We start from the raw sequence: 27,385 nt of genomic DNA on the forward strand, positions 1-27,385 counted from the left end.
GACCAGGGCACGAACCCGTGCCCCCTGCATCGGCAGGCGGACCCTCAACCACTGCGCCACCAGGGAAGCCCTACCTTCTGTCTCTTTATGTGTATTTTTTGCTTTCATTTCTCTTAATACTCTATAATAAATATGTTTCCAGCACTCTGTCATCTACACAGTGATCTTTCTTCATAACTCCCTGTTTTTTTTTTAAATTAATTAATTAATTTATTTTTGGCTGCTTTGGGTCTTCGTTGCTGCGCACGGGCTTTCTCTAGTTGTGGTGAGCCGGGGCTACTCTTCCTTGCAGTGCATGGGCCTCTCATTGCGGTGGCTTCTCTTGTTGCGGAGCACAGGCTCTAGGCGCGCCGGCTTCAGTAGTTGTGGCATGTGGGCTCAGTAGTTGTGGCTCATGGGCTCTAGAGCGCAGGCTCAGTAGTTGCAGCTCATGGGCTCTAGAGCTCAGGCTCAGTAATTGCGGCTCGCAGGCTCTAGAGCACAGGCTCAGTGGTTGTGGCGCACAGGCTTAGTTGCTCCGTGACATGTGGGATCTTCCCGGCCAGGGCTCGAACCCGTGTCCCCTGCATTGGCAGGCGGATTCTTAACTACTGTACTACCAGGGAAGTCCCCTGTCTCTTGTCATAGCTTCATATGGTGGCCCATTTCGGCCTTGGCCATATTTTCGTGAGGCTGGTCAGTAGAGTCTAGATTTGCCCTTGTGGCCTGGCTTATGGGTCCTCCCCAGCTATATATGAGCTGGGGCAACTCATCTATACTTATATGGGCCTTAGTCTTATTATCCATAAAGTGGGGTGAATAAAGAGACTCAGATGCAATGGCAAATGTGGAGCGATGTGAGGATTATCTAGGATTACAGAAACGCATTGAGGGAGGCGCTGCTGTGCTGTCTTCACAAACGCACGCACAGAGGCCCTTTGCCGATCCAGATCCAAGAACAGCTCTGGTGCTTGGCTTCTTCCCTCGGCCAGAGCCTCTGGGGGCTCCCGGAGTCCCTTGGAAGGGGCTGGGAGAGACGGGCGAGTCACTGGAAGCCGGTGCTCAGCCAGTTTGGCCGACGCCCTCCCTGCTGGCATTTCTTCCTGAGGCAGCAGGAGTACCTGGACTACGTGATGCGTGAGGTCAAGGGGAAGGAGAAGATTATGAGGAGCCAGTGCCGCCTGCGCTTCCACCTTCCCATGAGGATCATACCCCTGTAAGGAGCCTCCCCCTGGGCTCCCTGGACTGAAGGGTGTGTCTGGACCAGGCTGGGGCCAGCCCCGCATCGCCCCTTCCTAAGTCCCCGCGCCTGTCTGTGGGGCCACTGTGGGCCTGCAGCTCGGTATTCTTTAGCTCGTTTCAGCCTCACAACCCCGTAGGTGGGCTTGAGCAGCCCCTCATTGTGTCCCCATTTTTCAGACAAGGAAACTGAGGCTCAGAGAGGCCAAGTGACAGTGGTGGGGTTGCTCTGTTGGACCCTCCCTATCCGCAGCATAGACGCTGCTCCCACTTCCTGCTCTGGCTGGGGCTGAGCAGGTGTGTGGTTTCATCCACAGGGTACAGATGGCTCACATAGCGGGGACAGGGCTTTCCTTTGAGGTGACAGGAGTGAGAGCCATCACAGGAGACTGCTCCTCAAGCCCGCACCAGGCCTTGGGAGCAGCCCCTGCATCACTCCTGGTGCAAGTGGCTCCTGTCCCTGCCTTGATCTGTGCCTGACCCGCGGGCTCTCTCCTCCATGTGGCTCCTTCTCTCTCTGTGCCCTGGCCCTGTTTGCCCCCACCCCTCCAAACTCCCTAAGAACGAGGAACATTCTAGTGGATCCAGCCTGTGGGCCCAGGCTTCCTGAGCTGGGCTGCTGCAGGCCTCTTGCTCTCCTCCCGGAGTCTGCCTTGGTTGGGGCACCAGATGCCCCGTGCAGGCGGCCGGGGCCTGGGAGCCAGGTCCTGTGGTAACAGGCGTGGTGGCCTCCATTTGTGGCCTGGTTATAACCTGAGGGGCTGTGGGTGAGTTTGTCTCTGGGGACCACACCCAGAGCAGGCCACGGAGAAGGCCACAAACTAGAAGGGTGTCTCTGCCCTCAACCAACCTGAAGTTTAATAGAGAAGATGGTGCGATGAAAACCACGGAAGGGTAACTTTGAAAACAATTTGGTCAAGATTTAATTGAGGAATAGCCAATAAATATGAGTGATGACACACTTTGCAACCGTAAATTTCTACATGGAAACTTTGCTGGGTGTCGTCATACCTTTGCTGGTCTATTTCCTGGGACGTTTGATTCCCCAGGGTGATCCCAAGGGCCTGAAACAAGAAGCTTGTCCCTGTTTTCTCCTGTTTATTTGCTCAACCTCCTAACGTGGAGGGCATGTCCAGCTTGGTGAAAATAGCCAAATAATATTTCATCACCATCAGGAAGGGGTAACTTTGCAAACTGGCTCACCTGGACTGAGCCTGGGCCAAGCTCACCCAACGCACCATCTCCTTGATCCCGTGGAGGTGCTGTCACTGTGGAGATGAGGAAGCCGAGACCTCAGGAGGGGACAGCTTCCTGGGGTACTCTTCACTTCAGAGCTCTCGCCTCTTGGGTCTGTTCCCTACAGTCCCTTGGCCCTGACAGAGGAGGCAGAATTCGAAGGGACGGCTAGAGAGGTGACTGAGAAAATTGGTCAGGTTCTGAGCAGAGCCGTGGGCTGAGGGCAAGAGAGAGGGGAGAGCCGTGTCCAGATAATGAGTCCCCATCTCTCGTGCAGAGTCTGTAACACAGTAGAATTTCCCAGTGACGTGGGTTATCCTTAAGTCACGGCTCAGCTCACGTCCATGGCAACGTGTGGAAAGGGCTGTGGCTGGAGTCGGAGTCGAGGTGCCTGGGTTCTAGTCCCAGCTCTGCTGGGAACCAGGACATAACTCCAGGCAGTTAGCCCCTGGCTCCCTGTAAGGTGAGGCAACATCACCTGCCCTGCTGGGGCCCAGAGGTGTGGGCACATCAAGTGGGAGAGAGTGTGCTGTGCTGTGAATGGCCCTTTAATAGCCAGTTGGCTTAGCCAACTTGGGGACAGGAAAGAAACCACTGGAAGGTGGCGTTGAAGTTCGCTGGGAAGGCTGTTCAGTGGCTTCCTGCGAGGCCAGGCATGCCCCAGGAGCTATTAGCTATGCTCAGGGCATGATTTTGGAGATGAAGAGTTGGGTTCACAAGGCCCTGATTTCTCACTGTCCTTTTATCTACTTCTATCTCGTTCTTGGGCCCTATTCCCCCCTCCATCTCTAAGCACTAGAGTAGTTGCTGGAAACACTGTTATTTTGCAGTTTTCCTCACAAGCCCCACTCCACTCGCCTCTTGTGGGCTGTTTTTCCTGTGAAAAGACATCTGGCCCATCCCATCATGAGGAAGCTGACTGGCTATTTCATGGGATAAACTTACTGCTCTGGGAGGCCCGTGTCACCCCAGCATCCCATGTGGGTCTCCTTTCCTTCTGGCCACGGTTGTCAGCGGTGACAGTCCCCTTTGGAGGAGGGGCAGAGCCCACGTCTCACAGAAACTCACCCGAGTTTCTCGTGGTGCCTGTGAGGGAAGCTGTGTCCTTCCTCCTCTGTGCTCTTTGCTCTGGTCTGGTTTGGGCTCCTCTCTCTTATCACCTTCCGCAGGAATCATGGGTGTGAGATTGTGAAAGTGGAGTTCTTAGTCCAGCGGCTCAAGAAGATTGGGCATTTCCTGACTGTCACCAAGGACGGGATCCTGCAGTTCTGGTCGGAGTCCTTCTCGCTGACGAGCTCCTTTAGGGTGAGTGGGGCCCACGTGGGTGGTTGGAAAGTCTCTGCCTTCATGCCCTGGACCCGAGTGGGCTCCCTCTCTGGACCCGTGGGCTAGACAGCCACACTTGCTCCTGGGAGCAGGTCCTGGCTTCCCCATGGGACCATGAGCCTCGCATTTCTTTCCTGAAAGCAGGATTCCACCTGGATGTCCATTGCACTTAGATGTCCAGCAGATAACCTAAACCCACTTTGTTCAAATTGAATGTCACTGTAGCCCTCCCTGCCCACCAGGCTTCCTTCTCCTGTGCCTCCAGGTCAGTGAATGGCATCGTCATCCACCAGGGTTCTCGTGTTGGAGATCCACCTCCTTTCCTTTCTCTGTCACACCCATTCCACCACCAAGTCCTGCTGGTTCAAATCCTCTGCTTGGACCAGGGAGGAAGTCGCAGTGACTGTGAACATGGGCTCCGGAGCCCAACGGCCAGACGTAGAGCTCTGACTGTACCAGCCCCCAGCTCTGTGACCTTGGAAGTTACTGTATTGCTCTCTGTGCATCGGTTTCCTCATCTGTCAAGTGGGGTTAATAATAGTATCCCCTGCAGGCAGGGTTGTTGGGAGGATTTAATGACATAATCCATGCCTGGTGCTGGGAGCAGGGCAAGGCACGCAGCAAGCACCCGATAAACATAAGCTGACATCGTCATTGTCATGGTCGTTTGTGCCGTCAGCTCCTGGCCAAGCGCGGTAAATGATAAAATGCTTGGGAAAACCCCTGTGTATTTGCCTTTGCCAGGCCAGGCCAGAGTCCTCCAGCAGATGAGGAGGGCCCAGCTCTGCAGAGAAGGCTGAGTGGGCATGCTCTGTGCCTGCAGAGTGTTTCCTAATTGCATCAAGGGTCATCCTTTGGGGCAGGAGGATTCTGTATCATCCCCCTGACCCCAGTTGCCAAGGGAGAAAACCAGGGTGTGTGGAGTTCTAGTGACTCTCTTGGGTGCACTTGGTAGCCTAGGATCAAAGGGGATTCTCACCTGTACTCCTGAGGCTGGCGTTTCTGGCACATTCCACCCTCTTTTTCTCTGTGTGCTTATCAGGGGGGCACATTATAGCCTGAGCTCCTGCTTGTGGCTACTACATGGTCACCTCAGTGCTCCTGAGGGCCAAAGCCTGGGAGGGCCAAAGAGGACAGAGGGAGGCTCCCCAAGAAGGCCCACAGACCTGGGCATCCTTCCCTGAGGGGCTGCTTTGGCAAGTAGATGTTGGCAAGAGTGAGCCGCCAAGCACCATCCTCGAACACTCACTGCACGGCCAATGGTTGTGCAGCTGGAAGGCCCTGGAGTCTGGGCTTCACTTACCAGCTGTGCAACCTGGGGCAAGTCTCTGAGTCTCCCCAGGGCTCTCAGTTTCTGGTGTGAACGCGGGTCTTGGGAGTGATGAGCATTACCATCACCTCCACTGTGTGTGGGTTAGACCCCAGCCCTGGGCCAGAGAGGGGCCTTGGGGGCCCTGGTGCATTGTTTTCCCTGCCCCAGCCATTAGCTCAGGCTCTGCTCTTGGTGCTCTGAGTGCTGATGGGACAGTTTGGACGGAGCCTGCGTGGCGCTACTCAGGGAGTAAAGTACAAGTTCCGCCGCTGGCCACACCTCACTCATGGCCCATCCTCTCCAACCCAGACCTGTCGGGCTGGCCTCCTCTTCCCTGGGCGTGGCAGCTCATTTCTGCTGACTTGCCTTGGCTTGTGGTGTCCCCTGCCTGGAGTGCCGGCTCCAATTCTGTCTGTGTAAGGGTTGTGTGAGGCTGGCACCGGGATGGGCGGCACCCATGCCCGCCCAGCTCCTCCCAACGCCGGCAGCACATGGATGCTTTAGTTGTCACGGTTCCATTCGTTCCTCACAAGCTGGCAGGACGGTTTCTCGTTAATAAGCCACTTTGACCAGGCAACAGTGGCAGGTGGTAAACAAGATTTGGACAAAACAAACAAAACGAATACCAGTGTTATACGTCAATTACATCTCAATAAAAATCAGAGAAAAAAGATTCAGGCAGAGAGGGGCAGGTCGTGGAAAAGTCGGTGTTCCTCTCTCAGACCCTAATTCCTCTCTCTGGAGGCAACTGCTGTGACCACTTCGGGGGTGCTTTTCCATGGACAGCCTGTACATACACCGACCCCCTTCTCTTTAAATACACAAATGGTAGCACATTATAATGCTGCTCTTCACCTTGCTTTTTCACTAATAACAGGTCTTGGCAACTACTCTGCATTGTATGTACACAGCTCCCTCGTTCTTAATGTCCGGGCAGTGATCGGTGGTGTGGGTTTGTAAGGCGTCATTTCCAGGCAGACTCTGGCCTGTTGCTGTTGTAGCTGGGCAGCAGCGCCCGTTCCTGCTTACACTTCTCTGTGAGTACCTGCAAACACATCTGTAGATGCCTCTTGGAATGGATCCTGGGATCACAAACTATGCACATTTAAAACTTGATGAGCTTGTCAAACTCCCTAAAGGGTTGTGAGGATGAGTGTTCTTTAAGCTCATTTTATAGATACGGAAACTGAGACTCAGAGAGGTCAGGGAGTTTATCCAAGACCCCACCGTTGGTAGTTGGTGGTAAGGCTGGGCTCCACACCAGGTCTGTGCCTGGCTCCAGGGCCTTGGGTGGCAGGAGAGGGTTTGCGGGGAGGCTGTGCTCCTGGCGTGCTCTCCCGGGGAGCCTCCCCAGCCCAGGTCTCTTCTGCTCTCCCTCTGGCAGCTTTACCAGATCCATCCGCTCCACAACCAGCAGATGTGGGTCATCGACATGGTGTGTCTGCACAACATGAACCTGGTTGCGATAGCGCTGACCGACCAGAAGATAGGTGAGTCCCCGAGGTTCCCCAGGCCGGTGCCTGGCCACTGGAAGCCATGCATTTGCACTTGGAGAGCCCTGTCACCCAGCCAACTGTGAGCATGAATTAGAGTCCCCTGGGAGTATTGCTGGGTGGTGAGTAGTGAGGCTTCTCACTGCCACCAGAGACTCCTGAGGCCTGGGACATGGGTTTGGGTTCATGTGTGCCTCCCCTTCTGTCTCTTCCCCAGATTTCTGATATCAGTAACCGTAAATGTGTCCGGGCCTTCACCTTCATCAATCTGGACAGTTGCGTCCTGACCTTGAACTACTGGTGAGTCTCCTGGGAGACTGGGGCAGGGGCTTGGCAGCAATGGGGCTGGGACCCCCAGAAAGCCTCTCTGGAAGCAGCACTGGAAAGATCCCCACCCTCTGTGCCTGTGTCCTCTTCCCTTCAAGCTGCTTCTCTCTTGGGTCCCCTTTCATGGTCACTCAGACCTCAGAGTTGTTGTCGGCCCCTCTTCCTTTCACCAAGTCAGCCATCAAACTCAGCCTGTCCCGCTGTGTCTCTGGGAACATCATGGTCCGTCAGTAGGGTGACTTGACAAAGAGCAGCTGAAGGACCAGGGATTCATTTATTCTGGTTAAAAAAAAAGTGCTGATTTCTCTTGGACCTGGTTCACCAACGGTCTGGATCTGGGCAGCTGGGCCCACGTTTGTCAGCTGTTGAGGTCAAGGCTGGAAAGTTGTGTGGGATCTGCCCTCGCTCCCAAAGTGGAGAAGGGCCTTGGAGGCCGGGGAGGGGCGGAGGGTTGCACTGGACACACCCAGCCGGCTCCGGGGCCTCTTCTGTCTCCTTCTTTTCCCAGGTCTGACTATCACAGGGCTGTGTTCTGCTATGGGGACACCAAAGGCAATGTCATCGTCTTCACCTCCAACGATGTGACCCATGGGCTGTTCAACCCCTGAATCCTCCCCAGGGCCTCCAGATGGGGTAGCGGAGATGTGGGGAGTGGGGGAGATGGTCCTGCCCTGGGAGCTCCTTCCCCTCCCTGCTTCCCGGTTCGAGTCCCTGGGAAGGCGTTGCACCCACATGCTCAGCTCAGAGCCGCCTGTGGGAGATGGGGTGATGGCGTGACAGTGGGACACGGGACGGGGCTGGGGAGAGGGGCAATCTCTCTGGAGGTGGGGAGTTGGGCACGCGAGGGCCGGGGTGGAGGTGGGGGCGCTTCAGGACCCTCCTCATACCAGGAAGAAAGAACCTGTGGCAGCTATGTGACCCGCTCTGGGCCCTGGGGAGGTGGCGCTAGCTTCCTCCATGGCGTGAGGAGGGTTCTGCTCTCCTTGGCTGGGAGCTGCCTGTGGGTGGGTGTTGGGGTGGGGCGGAGAGGCTGCCCAGGAGGCTGTGCTTCCTCGCAGCGCCTGGAGGAAGGCCCGACTCCGCACGAGCAGCGTGAATCAGCACAGGGACACTTGCGGAGCCCTTGGGTGCTGAGCGCTTTGGGCAGTCACCTCCTGCAGTTCCCGCCTGCTGCCAGGAGGGGCTGCTGTCGTCACAGCCTGTTAAGGGAGGAGGAGCAGGGGGTTTAGGGGGAGAAGCGCTTACACTGGCCCCACAGTGGCTAAGCATGGCTGAGATCTGAAGCAGGCAGTCTGCGCCAGAGCCTGCACTTGAACCACTTGCTAGGCTGTATCCCAAACCGACTGAATGCTGGAGGATGCTGTCTGGGGCTGCTCTGCCTAGGGGCACGAGATCCCGAGGCCTTGGGGCCTGGGGCTGTCGGGGACATATCTGAACTGGACCCTGCCCGGGATCGGGCCTTCGACCCGCAGTGTCAGACCTCCAGGCCGCTCCGCATCCCCCGGGGGGCGGGGTCCCAGCCCCCAGGGACACTGACTCCTCTCCATCCAGGACTCCAGAATGGCCACTTGGGCTTCTAGCCAGAGTTTCTGAGCAGGGGCTCCAGGGGCTCCCAGGCCTCAGTGACACCTCCTGCCCAGCTTGTTGGGGCAGCATCCGCCACTGGCCGGACTGAAGGTGGATCCTGCCCTGGACGCAGCAGGGGGCTGGCACCCTGCTGCGTCCTGTCTCGTCTGCCTCTGCCCCTGGTGCCCGACCTGCCCTGACCCAACCCACCGTGGTTGCTCTGTGCCACCCTGGGAATTGGCACAGGAGGTGGTGGTCTTTGAGCCGAGTGGTGGACAGGAAATTGGAGGGGAGGCAGACGAGGCTAGAGTGTTGGATGGGAGTCCTTCCATGCCCCATGCTGACTGAAGGCTGGGGACAAACAGGAAGGGGGGCCCAGCAGCATGCTGACTTGGGAGGGGCTGGACAGACCAGCTCTGTATGACCTAGATCCAGTTGCTTAACCTCTCTGTGCCTCAGTTCCCTTATTCAGATGGGGTAAGCACAGTCAGTTCATGGATTTGTTAGAAGGTGGAAGGAGAGCAAAGTGGGAGGGCAAGGCTGTGCTTACCGCTCTTGCTCCAGCCAGACACGCTCGCTTTACGATGCATGCGTGCAACTTCTCCTTCTTGGAACTTGTATTTGCCGGACAAGGGGGGGCATGTATTCAGTAGTTTGAAGCATGATGGCAAACTCCCAAATGATTATTTTCAGAACGAATAAGAGCTCAGGATCTCAGTTCATTCTCCACTCCAGCAGAGTCGGAGCTCCCTAATGGAGACTCAACCAGTTGGGGAGAGTGAGGAGCCCCGAAATCTGGTTCCAGCTCTGCTAGGAGCTGGCAGGGGGACTCTGGGCAGCAGTGTTTATTGGCCCCAGTCTGTCTTCTGGGTGCCGAGTTCACCCCACTGAACTTACCAGGACACAGGGAGGCTTGAGTGAACGTTTGGATGGGAAAGCCTTTTGGGGTGCATGGGAGTTGCAAACCAACTCAAGGGGTCTTCTGAGGTCTTGCTTATTCTACAAACAAGGAGAGCTGGTGACATGGGCCTTGATTTTCTCCCCTATCAGATCACTGGACCAATGTTTCCACACAGAAGCTCTTAAATGAGAAGTCCCCTATGTATAGAAGTTGCCAGCTGAGGGTAAGTGGGATCTTTCCTTGGCTGTAACCATGGTAATTAGCTGTGCACAGGTAAAAAAACAAAAATGCAGCAGGTGGATCTGCCCTTCCGTCTCTGGCCTTGGGGCTTGGTCTCTGGGGATGGGGTGGAGGCAGCGGCTGGATCCCGTCCGCTCCTTGTGCAGAAGCCAGACCACCCCAGGTGTGACTGGTCTCTCTCACCGCCTTCATTGCTCAGACACCAGTCTTCCTGGGTGGCTGCCGCGGCTTCTCGCCGTTTCCCCACGTCCTTTCTCTGTGCAGTGCTTTCTCCATTCAGCAGCCTCAGGAATCCTGAGCTAGAAATGCAGTCATGTCACTCCTCTGCTCAGAATCCCCCAGGAGCTCTCTTGTCTTGCACAAAATCTCAAGTGCTCCCCACGACCATCAGGACACGAGCGGACCTGGCCCCTGGCTTGTTCCCAGTCTTGCTTTCTACCTTTCTCCTCCTTTCTCTGACACAGAGACGCCAGCAACCTGGCTGTTCTCTGAACACGAAGCCCTTTCCCACCTCAGGGCCTTGACACACGCCGTTCCTTCAGGCTGCTGTGCTCTCCCCCCACATACTGTACTCCCCCCTCTGCTTCCCTTGGGTCCCCAACCAGCCAGCCTGGAACAGCCCTGCTCCATCAGCCTCTGCCTTCACCCCTTCACCTGCAGTGCTTATAGGATTCTGACACCCATTACAGCGGGTGTTTTTTTCCCACATCTCCACGTGATTCTCTGACACGAGCTGGGTGTCCTACAATTCAACTCAATTCTGACACTGTCTACCCCAAGATAGCATCAGATCCCGCAGTTTAAGGGTCCCACAAGACTGCCCTCCCCTTCAGATGCCAATCCCAAGTTCAGGTTGTTACCTGTGCTTCTGACCCACTGGCATTAATCAGAGGTTTCCACGACCCCCTCCTTGGGTTCGATTAATTTGCTGGGACAGTTCAGAACTCAGAGAAACATTTTACTTTACTGGATCACTGGTTTATTAGAAAAGAATATAACTTAGGAACAGCCAGATGGAAGAGATGAGGATGGCAAGGTATGTGGAAGAGGCACGGAGCTTCCATGCCCTGTCCGGGTCTCCACTCTCCCTGCACCTCCACATGTTGTCCAGCCCAGAAGCTCTCAGAACCCCACCCTTTTGGGTTGTTATGGAGGCTTCATTACACAGGCATGATTGATTATGTCATTGGCCATTGGTGATCAAATCATCCTCCAGCCTTCACCACGACAGACACTTGGTGAAACAGATCATGCAAAACCCAGCTCACCTCGCCTCCATTCTTGTCTTGGAGAGGAAAATCTCCAGATTGGGAGGCCAAGCACTGGGCCAGAACACGGAGCCTGTCCAGCCAGGCCATGCCCTTGACCTGTGGGTCCCAGCCTTTTTTTTTTTTCGCTACACCACACGGCTTGCGGGATCTTAGTTCCCTGACCAGGGATCGAACCCGGGCCCTGGCAGTGGGAGCGCGGAGTCTTAACCACTGGACCGCCAGGGAAGTCCCAGTCTCGGGGAAGTCCCAATCTCGCCCAACTTGTACCAGATAACATCCTCGCTTACTGCAAACCACTTCCCGACAAACACGGACAGCGGTGGGGCCGGGAAGCGCAGGCTCACCCATGGTGGGCGCCCCGTGGATGATAGCGACTGTGGACTAGGCGGACTTGGATCCATCCTCCCTCCCACCTTGGCATGGGGCCACAGACAGTGGTATTAGGATGGGCCAGACCTTGCCTGTCCTCTAACTTATAAGCGAGAGTTCACCTGACAGCAGATTTCAGTGCTTTTAACCTGTTCCACTGATAAATGGTGGCCACACACCCCTGATCAGATGACCTGGGCTAGGACTGTGGGGCTGGAGCACTTTGTCAGAGCTGTGATAACTAGAGGGGCATAGACTTGGGGATCTCTTGGCCCCTCCAGCCCATCTGGTAGCTGGGCCTGGATGACCGTCCTTGGGTTGGGTCTCCCACCACCACTGCTCTCTTCCCAGGCTCTCCACCCCAACTGGTGTCAACAGGTCAAGTTTATCCCCCAGCTGAACCTGGTGGCTTCCTGTTCAGCCATCGACAAGTCCTCTCTGGTGCTGACCATATTGCCGCCCAAAGTCCCAGAGAGCCTCAAGTAAGGAGCACCTGTCTCCAGGCAGAGGTGGTGGGGCTGGGAGGGGGTGGGTGGTGACAGTGACTCCGGGACTCTGGCTTCACTTCAGCCACAGGTGGCCATCCCTCCTGAGAGGGGACCTGCCTCCGGGACGGTGGCATCTCCTGTGGGCAGTAATACAGTGTCCTGTGGATCATACTGGGTCCAAGGAAGCACTGTGTGTCCTATGGGCCAACAGTGAGGTGTGGTGGTTGGAATATGGACTCTGGAGTCTGTTTTTTTTTAAATTGAGGTTGTCAGTTTTGAAAATTGACATATAACATTATATTAAGTTTATATTAAGACGTATAACATAACGATTTGATGTTTGTATATATTGTGAAATGATCACAAGTCTAGTTAACATCTATCACCACACACAGTTGTGCATTTTTTTCCCCTGTGATAAGAACTTTTATGGAATCTGGCTTTAATCATTCTGGCATTGCCACCAGCAGCAAAAATATGAGGCCTCTGTTATCCACCAATTTATACACAAAACTCAGCACAGAAGCTAGCACATAGTGTAAGGATACAGTCAGAAAAATGTTTTCTGAATGAAGGAATGAATGTGAGTTGCTTCACCTCTGTGAGCCTCAGTCTTCTTGTCTGTAAAAGGGGGTGATAATAGCCCTTCACTTACCTCAGGGCTTACATGAGTGAGTGTTGTACATAGCATGTGTTTCACTAGTTGGCCACATTAATTCTTTGGAGATGGTTCTAATCTATTTCCTTCATTCTAGATTCCTCTACCCCAGGAGGCATCTTTTCATCTTCTGTCTTTTTTATTTTTTAAAATCAGCTGTTGGGAATTCCCTGGTGGTCCAGTGGTTAGGACTCTGCACTTTCACTGCTGGGCTCGAGGGTTCAATCCCTGGTCAGGGAACTAAGACCACGCATGATGAGCGGTGAGCCAAAAAAAAAAAAAAAACTCAACTGTTAGTCACACAGGTATACGTACATACGTAAAAAATTCAAGCACTATAAATAAAGCCGGAATCCTGTGGGCTTTTCTCCCCATTCCCTTATCCAATCCCCAAGTCCTGGAACTAACTGCAGGTTGGAGGAGGGGAGTGTATGCCTGTGGCGGTGGGGAATCTTCTGTCTTGGTTTTTGTGCTTTGAGTGGGGCGGTATGGTGGGATTTTGCTTGGAGCTGGTTTGCCGAGGTCCATCTCTCTGCTTTGGTGGGAGTATTACCTCATGTCTGTGATATGTCTTTCATTCAGCTTCTTGTTTTATTGGGTCCCAAGGGTAGGAGGCTATGACAGGCTCCTTGGTCTGCCTGCCACCTTCCCACTCCAGCCACACGGGGCCCCCTTGCGGCTCACACATGTTCCTGCCCCCAAGCCTTTGCATTGCTCCTCTCTGCCTGTTTTTTTGTTTGTTTTTGTTTTTTAAACATTTTTATTATGAAAGATTTCTAAACACACAAAAGTAGAGAAATAGTATAATGCTTTAATATCACTAGTACCAGTCCAAGTTAATCTTTACCCAAGTGTCTCAAAAATATCTTTTTATGATTATTTGAAATCAGATATAGACAAGGTTCTAGGATGGTTCTGAGCTGAGGAATGGCGTGCTCTGGTGTGTGGGAGCATCCTTCTGGCTGCTCTATTGCAAGTGGAATGTACGTATGTGGGCAGGAGGGGAGATGGGGACACCGGTGAGGATGCCATTGTAATGATCCAGACTACATGTGATGGTGGTCTGGAGTCTGCCTGGCGTGGACACGGAGAGATTTGAGGTATATTTTAGGGGTGGCTTGCAGAATATAGTCATACACATGAGCACACACCCCCTTCCTTCTTGTCTGTATGAAGTACACACACTGGCCAGCAGGTGGCACCATTGACTGCTGGCCGGTCTCTTGTTCTGGGGATGCCCTCTTGGGGCGTAGCCTCTGCAGGTGGGGCCTGGCACCGCCAACCCAAATTCTGCCTCTGGAGTGGCCTTGTAGACTTCTTCCCTGCGTCCCCTCTGACCCTCCAGTCCCTTCTCTGCACAGCAGCCATCTGTGCCATCTGGTCTCCTCCCGCCAGCCGTCCTGTCAAAGCCACCTGCTTATTTTCCTGCAGGACTTGCCATGATGTGTACATGTCCGTCTCCCTGTCCCTCTGTTCCTTTACTTGCGCAGGCTGTTTTCCTCTAGAAGAAAAGCTCCAGTGAAGGCAGGGGCATCCTGTCTGCGCCTCTGGTCATCCTGGAAGGGCATAGGAGCCAGGAAATCTTGGTTGAATAAATGGGTGAATCGGCCTGAAATGATTTCTGGTCATGTTTTGTGACTGTTCTCCCAGAACATTTCTCTGCACACATAAGCATGGAGGGAGACTTACCTGGTTTGACAATACAGGTATTTGATATGCTCTTCTTGAAGTTTTTTAAGGTTCTTTTTTCTTTTGGCCACACCGTGCATCATGCAGGATCTTAGTTCCCTGACTAGGGTTTTTTGGTGAAGTTTTGACTTTTAGAGGAATCCTTCTGGCTGTGGAGTGGGGAGCACAGGGGAGTGGGAGCAAGGCGGGAGGTTAAGAGGCCCTCCTGGGAGGCTGATGCAGAAACGAGGGGGCCCTGGGCTGTAGTGGGACGTGAACAAAGAGGATTTGGGGCCCAGATGAATAATGAGAGCGCAGGAGAGGGAACCTCTAGGGTGATAACCAAGCTTAGTTCCCTGGGGAGTAGCAGAGGTGCAGTTCAGGGGCAAGTTCAGTGGAGAGCATGCTGCGTTAGAGGCCTTGGAGTTGAGTTTTGAAGGGAGAGTTTGAATGGAAAGAGCTGGCGGGGCAGGATGTGTGGATGTGAGGGAATAGCACACGCAAGGCACAGAGCTCCCAGGGCTCTGGGGCCTGTGAGGGCTGTTGGGCCTGACCTTTCCCCTGATCTTCCCAGAAGCCCTGCCTGGGTCCCCTGGCCCTCCTGAGCACCCCGATGGCCTCCTGGCTCCCCAACACCCATCCCCCGGGCCTCCAGCCCTGCCACACCGTTTCCTGTCCTGGAGCTCTGGTTCCTGAGCCTACTGCCTCTCCCGGCCACGCCCACCCTGGGTCTGAACACTGACCCCCCCCACCTTGCCAGCCATGGGACCTTGGGCAAGCTCCTTAATTTCCTTCTGTGTCCTCATCACGGCACAGGGCTCATGACAGTCTTCAGGATTGTGTGAGGGGTCCAGGTGACTCACAAGACAGCACCCAGCACAGGGACCAGCACGTAGCAGGGACATTTTGTTCTCTTCCCCTAGCCTTTGGGGGATCCCCTTGCACCTTTTGGTCTGTGTCATGGGTGGGAGGACACCCGTCCCGGTATAGTGAAGGTGCAGATCGAGTTAAGTTTGCCCTTGGAGTGAGGCGAGCATGGTGCAGCTGTAGGAGTTGCTCCTGCTTGGGCCTGCTTTCACCTTTATGTGCAGGCGAGAGGTGGGCGTCTCCTCCAGGTACTGCTGGTTTCGGGCTGAGCGGGGGCTGCCGCTCTGCTGGCGGTGCTGGCCCTGCCTTGGGAGCAGGGTGAGCCCAGGGCAGGGTTCTGGGGGCTGCTCTCTCCTTGGGTGGAGACGTGGTGACTTCTCCCTGGCCTCCCGGCGGCCCTGCCTCTAGCTCCTCCACAGCCCAGCCTCAGAGGCTCTCCGAGGCCTCCGGTCACAGCCTTCCCCCTGTGCTGCTGTAGGTTTTCAGTGCTGAATTTAAGAAAAGGGATTCTTTGCTTTGATTACTGCCCAGAAAAGAATGTCCTGGGTAAGTAACGTTTGTATCACGTGAGGCTGCTGGTCTGGCAGAACTAGGGTGAGGGCTGCTGGGGAGGTGGGGCCCATCAGAGCGGAGGCGGAGGCCCTGCAGCGTCTGCCGCCAGCCACTCTGGTCCCCGCCCCTTGGCACCTGGGGTGGAGTGGTGACAGGGGCTTGCTTGGCATGGTGGCAGAGGGGGCGGGACGAGAGGGGCAGAGGGATGCATCATAGCAACGCCCCCCATCTGCCGAGCCTGGCTGGAGTCCGAGGCCTGGCCCCAGGACAAGGTCCCAGCGCAGGGCTCCAGTGGCTGATACCCGGTTTTCAACTTCAGTGACTGGTGGCCATGACCCCCTCATCCGCCTGTGGAACCCCTTCTTCTCGAAAAAGCCTGTGTGGCTGATGAAGGGGCATCAGACCTCGGTGACACACGTTCTCGTGAGCAGCAGGCACGGCAGCATCCTGAGCGTCTCCAAGGACAAGGTGTCGTCAGGGAGCTCGGCCCTGCCGCCTGCCGCTGGCCCCTGTTCCCCAGCGGAGATGCTGGCCCGGGGACAGCGATCGAGCTCAGCCAGCCAGGGAGCTGGCTGGCAGTTGGCAGGAGCCTGAGGCCCAGGGCAATGGTGTGAGCTCCCTGTCCAGGTCCCACCCTGGCCTGAGGCCTAGAAGGAGGTACCCCAGGTGCACCATGAAGGGGCCGTGGGTCTCTGACCACCCCCATAGGGTCCTGAGCCCAGCTCTGAGCAGCCCACCAGAGTTGGGCAGGGCCCTTCCCTTTATGGGGTCTCAGTCTCCTCATCCAGAGAATGGGTGTTGAGTGGTTTAGAGAAGAGCTGCTGGTAAAAGAGCAGAGGAATGTCTGGCGCATAGTAGGTGTACAACAGATGTGAGCCTTTCCCTCCCCACAGACCCGAACTTGCTCCTCTCAGCTCTCCCAGTGACCACTGCTTGGCTGCCCTGGCTGCAGGGCCTGACCAGACCTTTTTCAAATGCCTGGGGTTCCCCTGATCAGGCCCGCTACTCTGCTCCTCTGAGCTATGGGTTTAGGGTCTCTCCCCACCTGCTGGGGGATGCAAGCCAATGGTTCCAGGTGCCCTCCTTCAGGGGACAAGTTTGTGTCTTCTGGGACTCAGTAGATCAGGAGCTGGCAGGGCTCTGGTTCACCAGGCCACGCTGCCCACACATCCCCACAGTTGGTACTGTCTGAAATTCTCCTGGCAGCGCTGGGAGCTGGGCATCGTCACCTCTGATGAAGGCTCCGAGGCTGGAGGGGTCGGGGACAGAAGTAGACTTGCCCAAACCTTCATGGGCAGCGATGGGCAGAGCCACGGTGTGGACGGCAGTCTGTGGACTCCAAGCCCATGCCGTGTCCAGCTTGCTGCCGATGCCCCGAGTGAGGAGTGTCCTGGAGGGACTTCCATGGGGCCCCTCTGGGGACACTTCCTCAACCTGGGAGGAGCTCGAGGGGGACAGGTGAGCCTTTTGGGCAACGATGTTGGCAGCTCTTTCTGTGCCCTGCCTGGCTTTACTCGAGGGAGGCTGGGGTGGGAGCCAGTGAGGCTCTGCAGGGGCAATGCTGCCTTGTGAGGTCTTCATCCTCAGCCGATGAGCACTGGGGGAGGCTGGGCGGGGGGCGTGCCTCGGTTTCCTCATTTGAGCATAAGCACAGCGTCTGTCATAGGGCTGTGATCCATGGCAGTCACTTAGCGTGGTGGGTGTGTCTTGGAAGTGCTTGCACTGGGTGCCCTGGCCCCACTCCCAGGAGAACCCCAAGGCCGCAGGTGCCAGCTGCATCCCCGAGAACCCACTCTTGGCCTCTTTACCTGTTTCTCACCCCCGCAGAATATTCGCATGTGGGACATGCAGGACTACGAATGCCTCCAGTCCTTCTGCGGGAAGCATTTTGCCCTGGGACACTGCCCCGTCACCAGCGCATACTTCCACAAGGATGACGACAGCCTCACCTGTAGCACCTACTCAGCGCTGCACGAGAGGGAGGTGGGACCGTGTCTGCACCCAGAGGGGAGGGGCTGCAGCCGCGTTCTGCAGTCCCATGGGACACCGAGGGGTGGTCACATCCCGTCCGTCCTGAGACTACTTTGTGCCATGAGGACAAAGCTGCTAGACTCTGTGGCCTGGTCCTCAAAGCTCTTGTCTCCTGGGATTTCCTGGGGGACTGTTTCTAGGCCCTCAGTGGTCACCCTCTACGCTGCTGTCCTCCTGACCCGTGCATCCTCCAGACTCTCCTCAAAGCCCACCTTGAGGCCCGGGCTGGCTTAGAAGACCCCCGCCCACCCCCACCGCTCCAAGCTCCCTTGCCTCCCCTTGATCACAGCCCTTATAACTCTGTCCTGTCGTGGTTACATGCCTGTCCCTCCTGCCAAATCGTGAAGCCCAGGAGGGCAGGGCCCACCCCCGAGCAGCCCCTCTGAAGGAGAGAGCCTGGAGGGACCTGGCATGAACACCGTCTATGAGCCATGACTTAGCTGGTGCCCATGTGAGGTCTGTCCTGACCCTGGAGGACAGGACAGCCTGGGAGAAGCACAAGGGGCTGACCGTCCAGGGTGACAGGGGGACCTGTGACAAGATGGGAGCTGAGGGGACTGCAAGGACAATCAGCAGCCAGTAGAGGGGGAGGTTCTATCTAGAAAGGGAGGTGAGGGTGTCATTTGTGGTTGGGAGGAAGGGGAAGCCCCACTGAGACCTCCTTCCCTCTGTTGGCCAGGTGACACACATGCTGTCCTTGTGCCCTTGGCTGGCTCTCCCAGGTGGCAGGTTTTTCTTGAGAAGGGAGTTGGTGGGTTCCTTCATCTCTGCCGAGTGTCAGACTGGCTGCCAGCGTTTGTTGAATTAAACAGACCTTTGAAGTTCATTTCAAATCATCACACATTATCAGCCCTCTGCTCTTTGTCAGGAGCAGAGAATATATTAATTAGGCACTGTCCCATCCCTCAAGGAACTTACGGGGTAGTAGGAGAACACATAATTTTAGTAGAAAATGCTGTGCGTTATGACGGAGATGTGTGCTAGGTGCGTCATCGAGCACAGAGAAAGGATCCTTAGCCTAGCCTGAGGCAGAGGTAATCAGGGAAGGCTTCCTGGACGAGGGGACACCAGATTGAGGCTTTATGCTTTTCAGAAGTTATAAAAGGGACCTTGGACTTGGATTTTGATCTTGTGGGAACACGAGGCTTTGGGAGCCCTGATCTCAGGACGTGGGGGCCGTGGAGTAGGGGTGAGCTATCAGCTGGCCTGTGTGTAGTTGAGGATATCTTGATGTCTCAGTTTACTGGAAGTTTCTCCCTGGGGCAGATCACTGAGGGCAGGCCCCTTCTGACTGCCCAACTGTCTGCCCCTCCTCACCTGTAGATTGACATCCTAAAAGGGTGCCTGGAGACGCAGGGGCCTGGGAGAGCAGAGGAGAAGACCACGACTTACAGCACGCCCCTGTGCGCCATCCTCTACAGCAAGGTTTTCAAGCAGGTAAGTGGTCAGCAGCTCGTCTCTGAGGCCAGCAGGGGGTGGGGTGGGACAGGACGCTCATAGCTTGGGTGGTGGTGCAGGACAGTGGGAGGTGGGCGAGCAGCAACCCTGCAGAGGGGTCACGCCGGGTAAGATAGGAGCTCCACCACATGGTCAGCGGGTCACCAAACTCCTGTGAGCCTGTGCGCCCCTGGCTACCGCCCCAGGTCAGTTCTGGACAGGCAGCCTTCTTTATACAGTGTGAGATGGAACACAAGGTGTGAGCTGCTCTTCGAGGCTCCCTGGGCGGGTGTGGGTGCTGCTCCTGGAGGCCATTTCCAGGGAAGCCCTGGTTCGGCATTGTCTATCGTGGGAGGGGAGGGAGGCCCAGGCTGTGGACAGCCCCCTGGTCCTGAGTAGAGATCTCTGCATTGGGCAGGGCAACTGGGAACATGGATTCTGAAGTATGGGGACAGAAAGGGCTCCTGGGCCCTCTGCCCACTGCCACTGGGACCTCTTTCCTGGCCCCACTGAGTGCTGCAGCATGGCCTTGGCTGCGCGAGGCCAGAGCTCACCTCTTTGGGTTTCCCTCTCATTCGGACCCGTGGCACCACCACCCCTCATACCTTAGGGCTCTTCAGTGCCTTCCAGCAGTTTCAAAAAAATCCCCCTTCCCCAGCTTTTCTAGATGTTCTCATCAGGAAGGTTGGTCTGAAGTAGGCTCACCTGTTACTGTTTCATTGTAATAGTTGTAATGTCGCCTTAGGTGGAGTGATGTACCTTTACTCAACATTTCCCTACTTAGGGGACAGTTAGTGTATTTCCTGTTGTTTTTTTCTATCCCCCGTGATTAATGACTTTGCAGTAAATTTTTTTTCTGAATTAGAGATTATTTTCTCTGGATAGATTCTGATAAATGCCATTTCTGAGTTAAAGGGGATTTCACCAGACTGGTTCCTTCTGAAAAAACTGTGCCTGTTTGCACCGCCGTGGGGCCACAGGGCCGAGGAAAGCCTGTTTTCAAGAGTGGCTTATCCCGCAGCAGGAGGGCCCAGAGCGCCTGTCTTCTCGGTACACAGAGTGGCAGCGGAGCTACCCGCAGTCACGCCAGCTGGAGGCTGCCCTTGGGAGCGGGGGACCCTCTCCTCTCCAGGAGCCCTGGCTGTGTGCTCCCCCACAGGTGGTGAGCAGCTGCCTGAGCGGCGTGGTGAGCGTGTGGGAGGTCGTGATGGGCAAAAGGATGACGAGTTCTCCGTGACTGGCGACCAGCACGTGGAGCTGACCGCCACGTCCCTGGATGAGTCAGAGGCGTGCCTGCTCACGGGTCTGCGTGATGGCACCATGAAGATGTGGAACTACAGCGTTGGTGAATGCCTGCTGACCTTCCCCAACCCGGACCAGATGGAGGTCAGTCTGGTCCATCAGCTGGGGCCTGGGGGCCCCTCACAGCTCCTGTGACCCTGGGACATGCTATTGTCCATGCCTCTCTGAAAGGTTGTACACACAGACTGCCTGGCCTCGTGCCTGCCTGACCCTTTGTGTCCTTGTGCAAAAAATGAAGACAGGTAACAGGGCCTGTCCTTCATAGGTGTTCTACAAATGTTAGCTACTCTTGCCCTTTTGGTGTGTTAGCACTTCTTACCCTACCTCTTAGAGCTTTGGATGGCATTGCTAGCAGTGGGGTCACATGATTCAGAGCCACCCGTACCCCTGTTTGGGAAATGACTGCCAGGGTTATAGGGATGGTCTGTGGGTGTGGCAAAGTGCAAAGCCAGCAGTCCCACTTTGGGACTTGAGCCCATTAGTAACCCCTGTGACACAGTCCTTTAACCAACTCAGAAGGAGCACTTGGCCGAGAAGCCGGGGATTTAGAGGACTGGTCTAGATCCTATCACTCAGTCGTTTGACCTTAGCCAAGTCACTTGTCTGTTTCCCTGCTATCCCCCTGTAAGAGGGACATGGATACCTACCCAATCTGCCCCCTCCAAGTCCATCAAATGGATAATGGGATGCGAGAGCACTCTGAAAAAAATATGGTGGTATCACCTCTAGGGAATTCTCATCGTTATGGGGAGTTTTGATTTCTTGCTTGGTATAATTAGGAAGACATTTGGAGCCTGGAGCCATTTCCTCTGAGGTACCTTAGAGTTCTGTCTCCTTTCAACTTCAACAGATTAGTGGGATCGTCCGTATGAACAAAGTGTTCTCATGACCGGGTGGAGTAAGAGAACCCCTTATTTCACGTTAGTAGCCAGGGTGCACGTGGGAGGTGAGGGCAGCTAACTGTTCTCTCCTGACTTCAGATGGGTTCCCCCATTCCTAGCTTTGCTGGTGGTTGGAACACCAAGCAGGAAATTAGTGCTGGGTGATGTCTGTTGCTTCACCCTCTCATCTGTCCATTTATTCATCACTCCAGGCAGCGGATATGTTCTAGGCTTTGTACTAGGTGCTGGGGACGGGTATAAACAAGCATACGGAGTCTTCATCCTCCTGGAGCTCCCAGGGGGAGGCAGACACTAATCAAATAACTTCATTTGTGATAGTCTGTTGAGTGCTATGGAAAAAAAAAAAAAAGTACAGGTTTCTATGGGGAGGGGACAGAAATCTGATCTAGTCTCAGGGACCGTCAGAAAAGGGTCAGCTGAGGATGTCAAGGGTGGAGTGGGGTCTGAAGAGTGAGCAGGAGGGGTCTCAGTGAAGCAGTGAGGGGCTAGGGACAGGAGGGACGTTCCAGGCAGAGGGAAGAGCATGTGCAGGGTCCCTTCCTCTTCAGAGGGCTTTTCTAGGGCCATGGTTTCCCCCTTCTTTCAACCTGAATCCTTACTCAGGTGTCTGAATGGGGCAAATCTGTAAGATTAGTGTATATAAAGCCCCTAGGACCGGACCTTTATAGCAGGCACATAATAGGTGCTTAGTAAATGCAGTCAGCAGGGCAGAGCTTCATCCCTGATCTACACCTCCTCTGGAGTGTCCTCCTCTGGGTCAGCGCTTCAAATCCTAGAGGCCATGATGGTCTCCCAGGAGACCAGTAAGGCTGAGCTCTCAGCCCTTCTGCCTCTGGCCATGTGTGCAGGTTCCACAAGACCAAGCCGGTGCTCTTGTGCTAACGCTGGCAGACCTTCCACACGGAGGATGTCCTGAGCATGGCCAGGTACCAGAACCAGTTCCTTGGGACCTCCTCCTACAATGGGAACGTCCTCTTCTGGAACATCAGCATGTTCGGGCCCATCCTCCATTTCAATGCCTCTCAGAGCCCCTTGCCCTCACTGCCCAAGAGGGTAAGGTCAACAGAAACAAGCTGTCCTATTCCTTCTCTCTCAGCTGTAGGCCAGAACCACATAGGGCTTGGGGGTGGGTAGGGGACACCCTGGGAAGTAGAGGGAATGGTGGTGGCTTGTTCTGGAGGAGGTTGGGAGCTAGGGACGTAGGTGGTAGTTTTTATAATTATCCTCATTTGACAGATGAGGAAACTGAGGCACAGAGAGGTTAAGCATCTCGCCTAAGGTCACACAGCCAAGAAGTAATCGATCCAAATCCAGGCAGTCTGACTCCAGAGCCTGGTGGTGCTAGTTGTGTTCTTCCGAGATTACTGTCTCCTTGAAGGTGGCTCACTTCTGACCCATCACTACTACAGCTTACTGCTCTGGTCTCACTGGGCTCTTGGTAGGACTTAGGAAGCCATACAGTCTCTGAATGACCATATCTTTGCAGATTAAAGCTGGAAGGGGCCTTCGGGGTCACCCTGTCCAGTAGTTTTCCAAACATGTTGTGGAGAGATGCTTGGAGGCTATTACAGCGGCTTCTCCAGAGCACTTCAGCTTTTTATCTATTTTACACTTTGGAGTTTCCCTTCAGATTAAAAATTACCTCAAAAATACTTGGAGGGCTTCCCTGGTGGCACAGTGGTTGAGAGTCCACCTGCCGATGCAGGGGACACGGGTTCGTGCCCCGGTCCGGGAAGATCCCACATGCCGCGGGGCAGCTGGGCCCGTGAGCCATGGCCGCTGAGCCTGCGCGTCCGGAGCCTGTGCTCCACAACGGGAGAGGCCACAATGGTGAGAGGCCCGCGTACCACAGAAAAACATTCTTGTTAATAACGAGGCCGGTTCTCATACAAACTATGGAAATAATGCCAAGTTGGATATGAATGGCTCTCAGGTCCACTGGCTGCTGGGAGGGGGCAGGGAGTGGCAGGAGGATGAGGTGACCCCTTGAAGCCACCCTGACCATGGAGACCATTAGAGGCAGGCCCTGGGACTGGGTGCTGGAGGGTTCCCAGGGGCTGGTGAGGAGCCTGCCTGATGGCCAGAGGGGTGGGTTCTGCTGCAGGACAAGGGCCTGTCCGGGGTGCTCTCCCAGGAGACAGTGTATTTCTGATTTATCCGCCCTCCTAATGTCCAGCTGAACCCTTGCCAGCCTCTCCACCTGCCTCCCCCTGCCTGTATGGAGTCCTTCCCTTGCAGGTTCCATCCCTGTGCCCTTTGCGGCTTGAGCAGCCTGCCCCCTTCTAGCACAGCGTCACCCCATCCCCGAGTACTGGACCGCCTATCACCCACCTGGGGCCAGAGGTTAACAGTGATCGTTTACCTTGGTAATCATTTACCCATCATTTACACAGCACCTACTGTGTGCCATGCTCTGTGCTGAGAGCTCCATGGGTGGAACCGTGGTAGATACTCACAGTAGATACTGGCTTTAGCGCTTCCGTAAGCTCTTATGTAAATACTAGAACAGGTGAGACTCAGCTATGACAAAGATAATGCACATAAAGAATGAGTGACTGATTGAGGGAACAGGAACAAAAACATATTTACATCTGCATTTCTAATCGTATACAGTGATGACATGGAACACGATATCAGAATTTATAGAATTTTCTTACAATGTTTCTAAAGTTTCCCAGAGTTTTTCCTTTATAGGATTTCAGATATTTTATAATCTTTTTCCAAGTTTTAAAATTGTGGTAAAATACATGTAACATAAAGCTTATCATCTTAACCTTTTTAAAGTGCACAGTTCAGTGGTATTAAATACGTTCATAATACTGTGTAACCCTCACCACCATCCACCTTCATAGTTCCTTCCATTTTGTAAAACTGAAATTCTGTACCCATTAAACACTAACTCCCCATTCTCCCTTCCCCCAGCCACTGGCAACCTGTCTACTTTCTGTCTATGAAGTTGACTAAGTATCTTATAGAAGTGGAATCATACTGTATTTGTCTTTTTGTGACTGGCTTATTTTATTTAGCATAATGTCCTCAAGGTTCATCCAAGTCATGGCATATTGTGGAATTTCCTTCCTTTTTAAGACTGAATAATATTCCATTATATGTATAGGCCACATTTTGTTTATCCATTCATCTGTTGATGAACACTGGGGTTGCTTCCAGCTGTTGTGAATAATGCTGCTGTGAACATGGGTGTACAAGTATCTCTTTGAGACCCTGCTTTCAGTTCTTTTGGGTAAATATCCAGAAGCAGGATTGCTGGGTCATATGGTGATTCTATTTTTAATTTTTTTGTGAACCGCCTTACTGATTTCCACAGTGGCTGTACACACCTTCCCACTAATAGCGCACAACGGTTCCAGTTTCTCTGCATCCTCATCCACACTTACTGTTTCTGGTTTTTTTTGTTTTTTTTTTTTTTGCCGATAGCCATCCTAATGGGTGTGAAGTGGTATCTTATTGTAGTTTTGATTTGCATTTCCGTAATGATCAGTGATGCTGAAACACTCTTGTGATGGTCAAGTGTGGGATTTCTCATCTCCCACATCATCTGATACAACAGCCATAATTCTGTCCCCATTGTACAGATGGAGAGACTGAGAGGGCTGGGTCTTGCCCAAGGTCACACTCAGGTCGGGGACAGAGCTTGACTTGAAGCCAGGAAGCTGGGTCATGTACGGGCATCAGACTGCCTGGGGTTGAATCCTAGTTCTGCCATTTGCTGGCTGTGACTTCTGGCAAGTCATTTTTTTTTTTGCTTGGAGACTTCATTGTCCCCATCTGTGAAATGGGGACTCATGGGGCTGCTGTGAGGGTGCCTGGGTACCCAGCACATGATTGATAATTGCTAACTGAGCTTCAGACATCAAACCCTAGCCCACCCTCACTTTTTGGGGCCAGAGGACGCTCAGACTTGGGCAGGGGCGTGAAGAATAAACTTTAATCTCTCTCGAGGTGGGGCCTCTAGTTAGGCTGCTCTCTGGGTGGGGTCACAGAGCCGTGCACACGCACTCGGTATAGGCAGGTGAAGCGTGGGTTCCCCCAGTTGCTTGATATCTTCACCTTGACTGCTCCAAAAGTCCTGGGAGGGTGGTTCTAGAAAAGAGTCACAGACGGGGGGCAGCTCGCCATAGGCCCCCACCCGGCCTGTCCAGAGGAGTGTTTGGGAGAGAAAGGGAACCTTCCATTTCCTCAGGTGGGGAAACTGAGGCTCAGAGAGCAGAATGTCCCAAAGCCACACAGTAAGTTGCTACTCAGGGGCTGGGATGGAAAGGGATGAGGCCAGAGGACAGACAGACTGTGATGAGGAATGCGTCCCAGCACAGCACATATGTGCTCCGGGACCCTGGGCAAACCACGCCCTCTCTGGGCTTCAGTTCCCCGTCTGTAAGAGGGAGCTGTAATATCTGCTTCTCAGGGTTGCCATAAGCATGAAATGAGATCTCGGGGCCAGATGGCTTACTGGCACCTGGCACACAGTAGGTGCTCTGTAAGTGCTTCGCCCTCCCCTTTTTGCACCCTCCCCAGAGGGGATGGAGCCCAGTGCAAAAGGGGGCCTTGGCCTGTGAGATCTCACTGGATGGTCTCAACATATCAGGGAATTACACCACAGGAAACTGAGGCCCAGAGAGAAAGGGAATGGCCTGAGATCACAGAGAACGTTTGGTTGGGTCAGGATTTGGGTCAGGGTTAGCCTGATTCCCAAGCCTAGACATCCCACTGAGCCTCAGGGCCATTCCAGCAGCCACCCTCTGGGCCTGCTTCTGTCCCCAACTCCCGCCCCTCCAGGCCTCAGCTTCCCCACCTGTGGTTGGACCAGGTGCTAATCATGTGTTCCCCCAGTATGGAGACTCTAAGTTTGAGGCCAGCAGCCCTGGCCTGACAGGCCCCACCTGCTCAACACTTGTTGTCCCTGGGAGGAACCACAGCGGGAGGGATCCTGGGCAGGTCAGGGAAATGGAAGCGAATAGGTCTCCTTAGGGTCCTACCCTAGGCCCTGGGCAGTAGCTCTATCACTCTGGGCCTCAGTTTCCTCATCTGTCAGTGGGTTAGTGACAACTGTGCACCTCCTCGGGCTGCTGGGAGATGAAGTGGGGGCCCCTGGGTAAAGCCCTGCACGCAGTGTGTGTTCATCAGATGTTCAACGTGGGCAGCTTTTCTCAGGTACCTGGAGCTGGAACATCTGAATGATGTTTTCTGGCTGAAACTGGAACGCTCCCAGGAACACCTCCTTCTTTGGGGAAACTTCCATGCCCTGGAGAATCAGAACCACAAAGAAAGTGTCAGGCACAGGTAGGACATCTAGAGGGTGCTGCCTTCTCCCAGCCGAGACTTGCACACCTCCCAGGATGGGGAGCTCCCTACCTCTTTGGGCACCGTTGCATTGCAGCACAGAGTAAATGAATAGGAAAGAGCATTGGACTGGGAGTCAGAAGGTTAGGGGTCCACTTCTAACTCTGCCATAGACTTGTAGGGTTTGATGTTTCCCTGCCCTTTCTCTGAATCTCCAGTTTTCTTATCCATAAAATGGGGGCTTAATGGTCTCTGAAGACTAAATTGGCTCTGAAAAGCTTGGGTTGAAATAAAGTACTGTTTACCCCCTTTCCTTGAAGGCTGTGATCTGACCCCAACCCTGGCCATTCCCAGCCTTAAGGTCCAGCCCCTGCAGGCTTCGGGAATTGTGCAGACAGTTTATCACAGTGCCTGGAATACTGCCATTATGAGCTGTCCCCTCCCTCAGTTAAGCATCGCTCCCGGCCAGGGCGTGCTCACGTAGATGATGAAGTCCTTGGGGGCAGTGTCCAGGCTGCCTGACAGTGAGATGGTCTTGGGGATGTGCTGCAGTGTCAGGTTGGACAGGTAGACCTTCTGGGCCAGTTGGATGGTCACCTGGCCTCTGTCACCCGAGAAGGCCCAGCAGTTGCCAGGTGTCATGTTGGGCTAGAAGTGGCAGATGCAGTGAGGGCTTTGCTGGGTGGAAAAAAAAAGAGCACAGCGAGGGCAGGGGCCTTCTCAGGGCCCTGAGGGTTCCCTGCCCCTCAAGACTTGAGGGCTGGGGGAGGGGCCCTTTCCAGTGCCAAAGCAGGCTGTCCTTGCCCCTGTGCCTGCCCCCCCAGGGGTCCCTGCTGTCTGCACTGGCCTCTTGCCCTTGCTGCCTGACTTCTCCCCAGAGCCCCCCTTGCCCCATCAGCTGCCCCCTCTCTCTGCCTCTGCAC

At 54.5% G+C, this 27,385-nt stretch overlaps 2 protein-coding genes across 2 annotated transcripts in view; one reads left to right on the forward strand and one right to left on the reverse strand.

Moving 5' to 3' along the window:
• EFCAB8 (EF-hand calcium binding domain 8) overlaps window positions 1–23,450 on the forward strand; it is a 31,651-nt gene extending 8,201 nt beyond the window's left edge. Inside the window, 18 exon segments of the mRNA XM_024743057.1 lie at window positions 1,095–1,195; window positions 3,624–3,759; window positions 6,477–6,582; window positions 6,803–6,806; window positions 6,808–6,885; window positions 7,421–7,545; window positions 9,529–9,602; window positions 11,611–11,741; window positions 15,419–15,486; window positions 15,812–15,960; window positions 17,320–17,457; window positions 18,847–18,960; window positions 20,120–20,165; window positions 20,168–20,346; window positions 21,113–21,143; window positions 21,146–21,182; window positions 22,013–22,217; window positions 23,403–23,450. Coding sequence (XP_024598825.1) covers window positions 1,095–1,195; window positions 3,624–3,759; window positions 6,477–6,582; window positions 6,803–6,806; window positions 6,808–6,885; window positions 7,421–7,545; window positions 9,529–9,602; window positions 11,611–11,741; window positions 15,419–15,486; window positions 15,812–15,960; window positions 17,320–17,457; window positions 18,847–18,960; window positions 20,120–20,165; window positions 20,168–20,346; window positions 21,113–21,143; window positions 21,146–21,182; window positions 22,013–22,217; window positions 23,403–23,450 — 1,770 coding nt within the window.
• Window positions 23,451–25,091: 1,641 nt separating this feature from the next.
• SUN5 (Sad1 and UNC84 domain containing 5) overlaps window positions 25,092–27,385 on the reverse strand; it is a 20,052-nt gene continuing 17,758 nt past the window's right edge. Inside the window, exons 11-13 of the mRNA XM_024743239.1 lie at window positions 26,943–27,110; window positions 26,338–26,424; window positions 25,092–25,265 (exon numbers count right to left, since the gene is read on the reverse strand). Coding sequence (XP_024599007.1) covers window positions 25,134–25,265; window positions 26,338–26,424; window positions 26,943–27,110 — 387 coding nt within the window. The 3' untranslated portion in view covers window positions 25,092–25,133. The remainder of the gene's footprint in view (window positions 25,266–26,337; window positions 26,425–26,942; window positions 27,111–27,385) is intronic.

Source organism: Neophocaena asiaeorientalis, unplaced genomic scaffold, assembly GCF_003031525.2.
Source record: "Neophocaena asiaeorientalis asiaeorientalis breed wild unplaced genomic scaffold, Neophocaena_asiaeorientalis_V1.1 scaffold82, whole genome shotgun sequence".
NCBI classification, from domain to species: domain Eukaryota; kingdom Metazoa; phylum Chordata; class Mammalia; order Artiodactyla; family Phocoenidae; genus Neophocaena; species Neophocaena asiaeorientalis.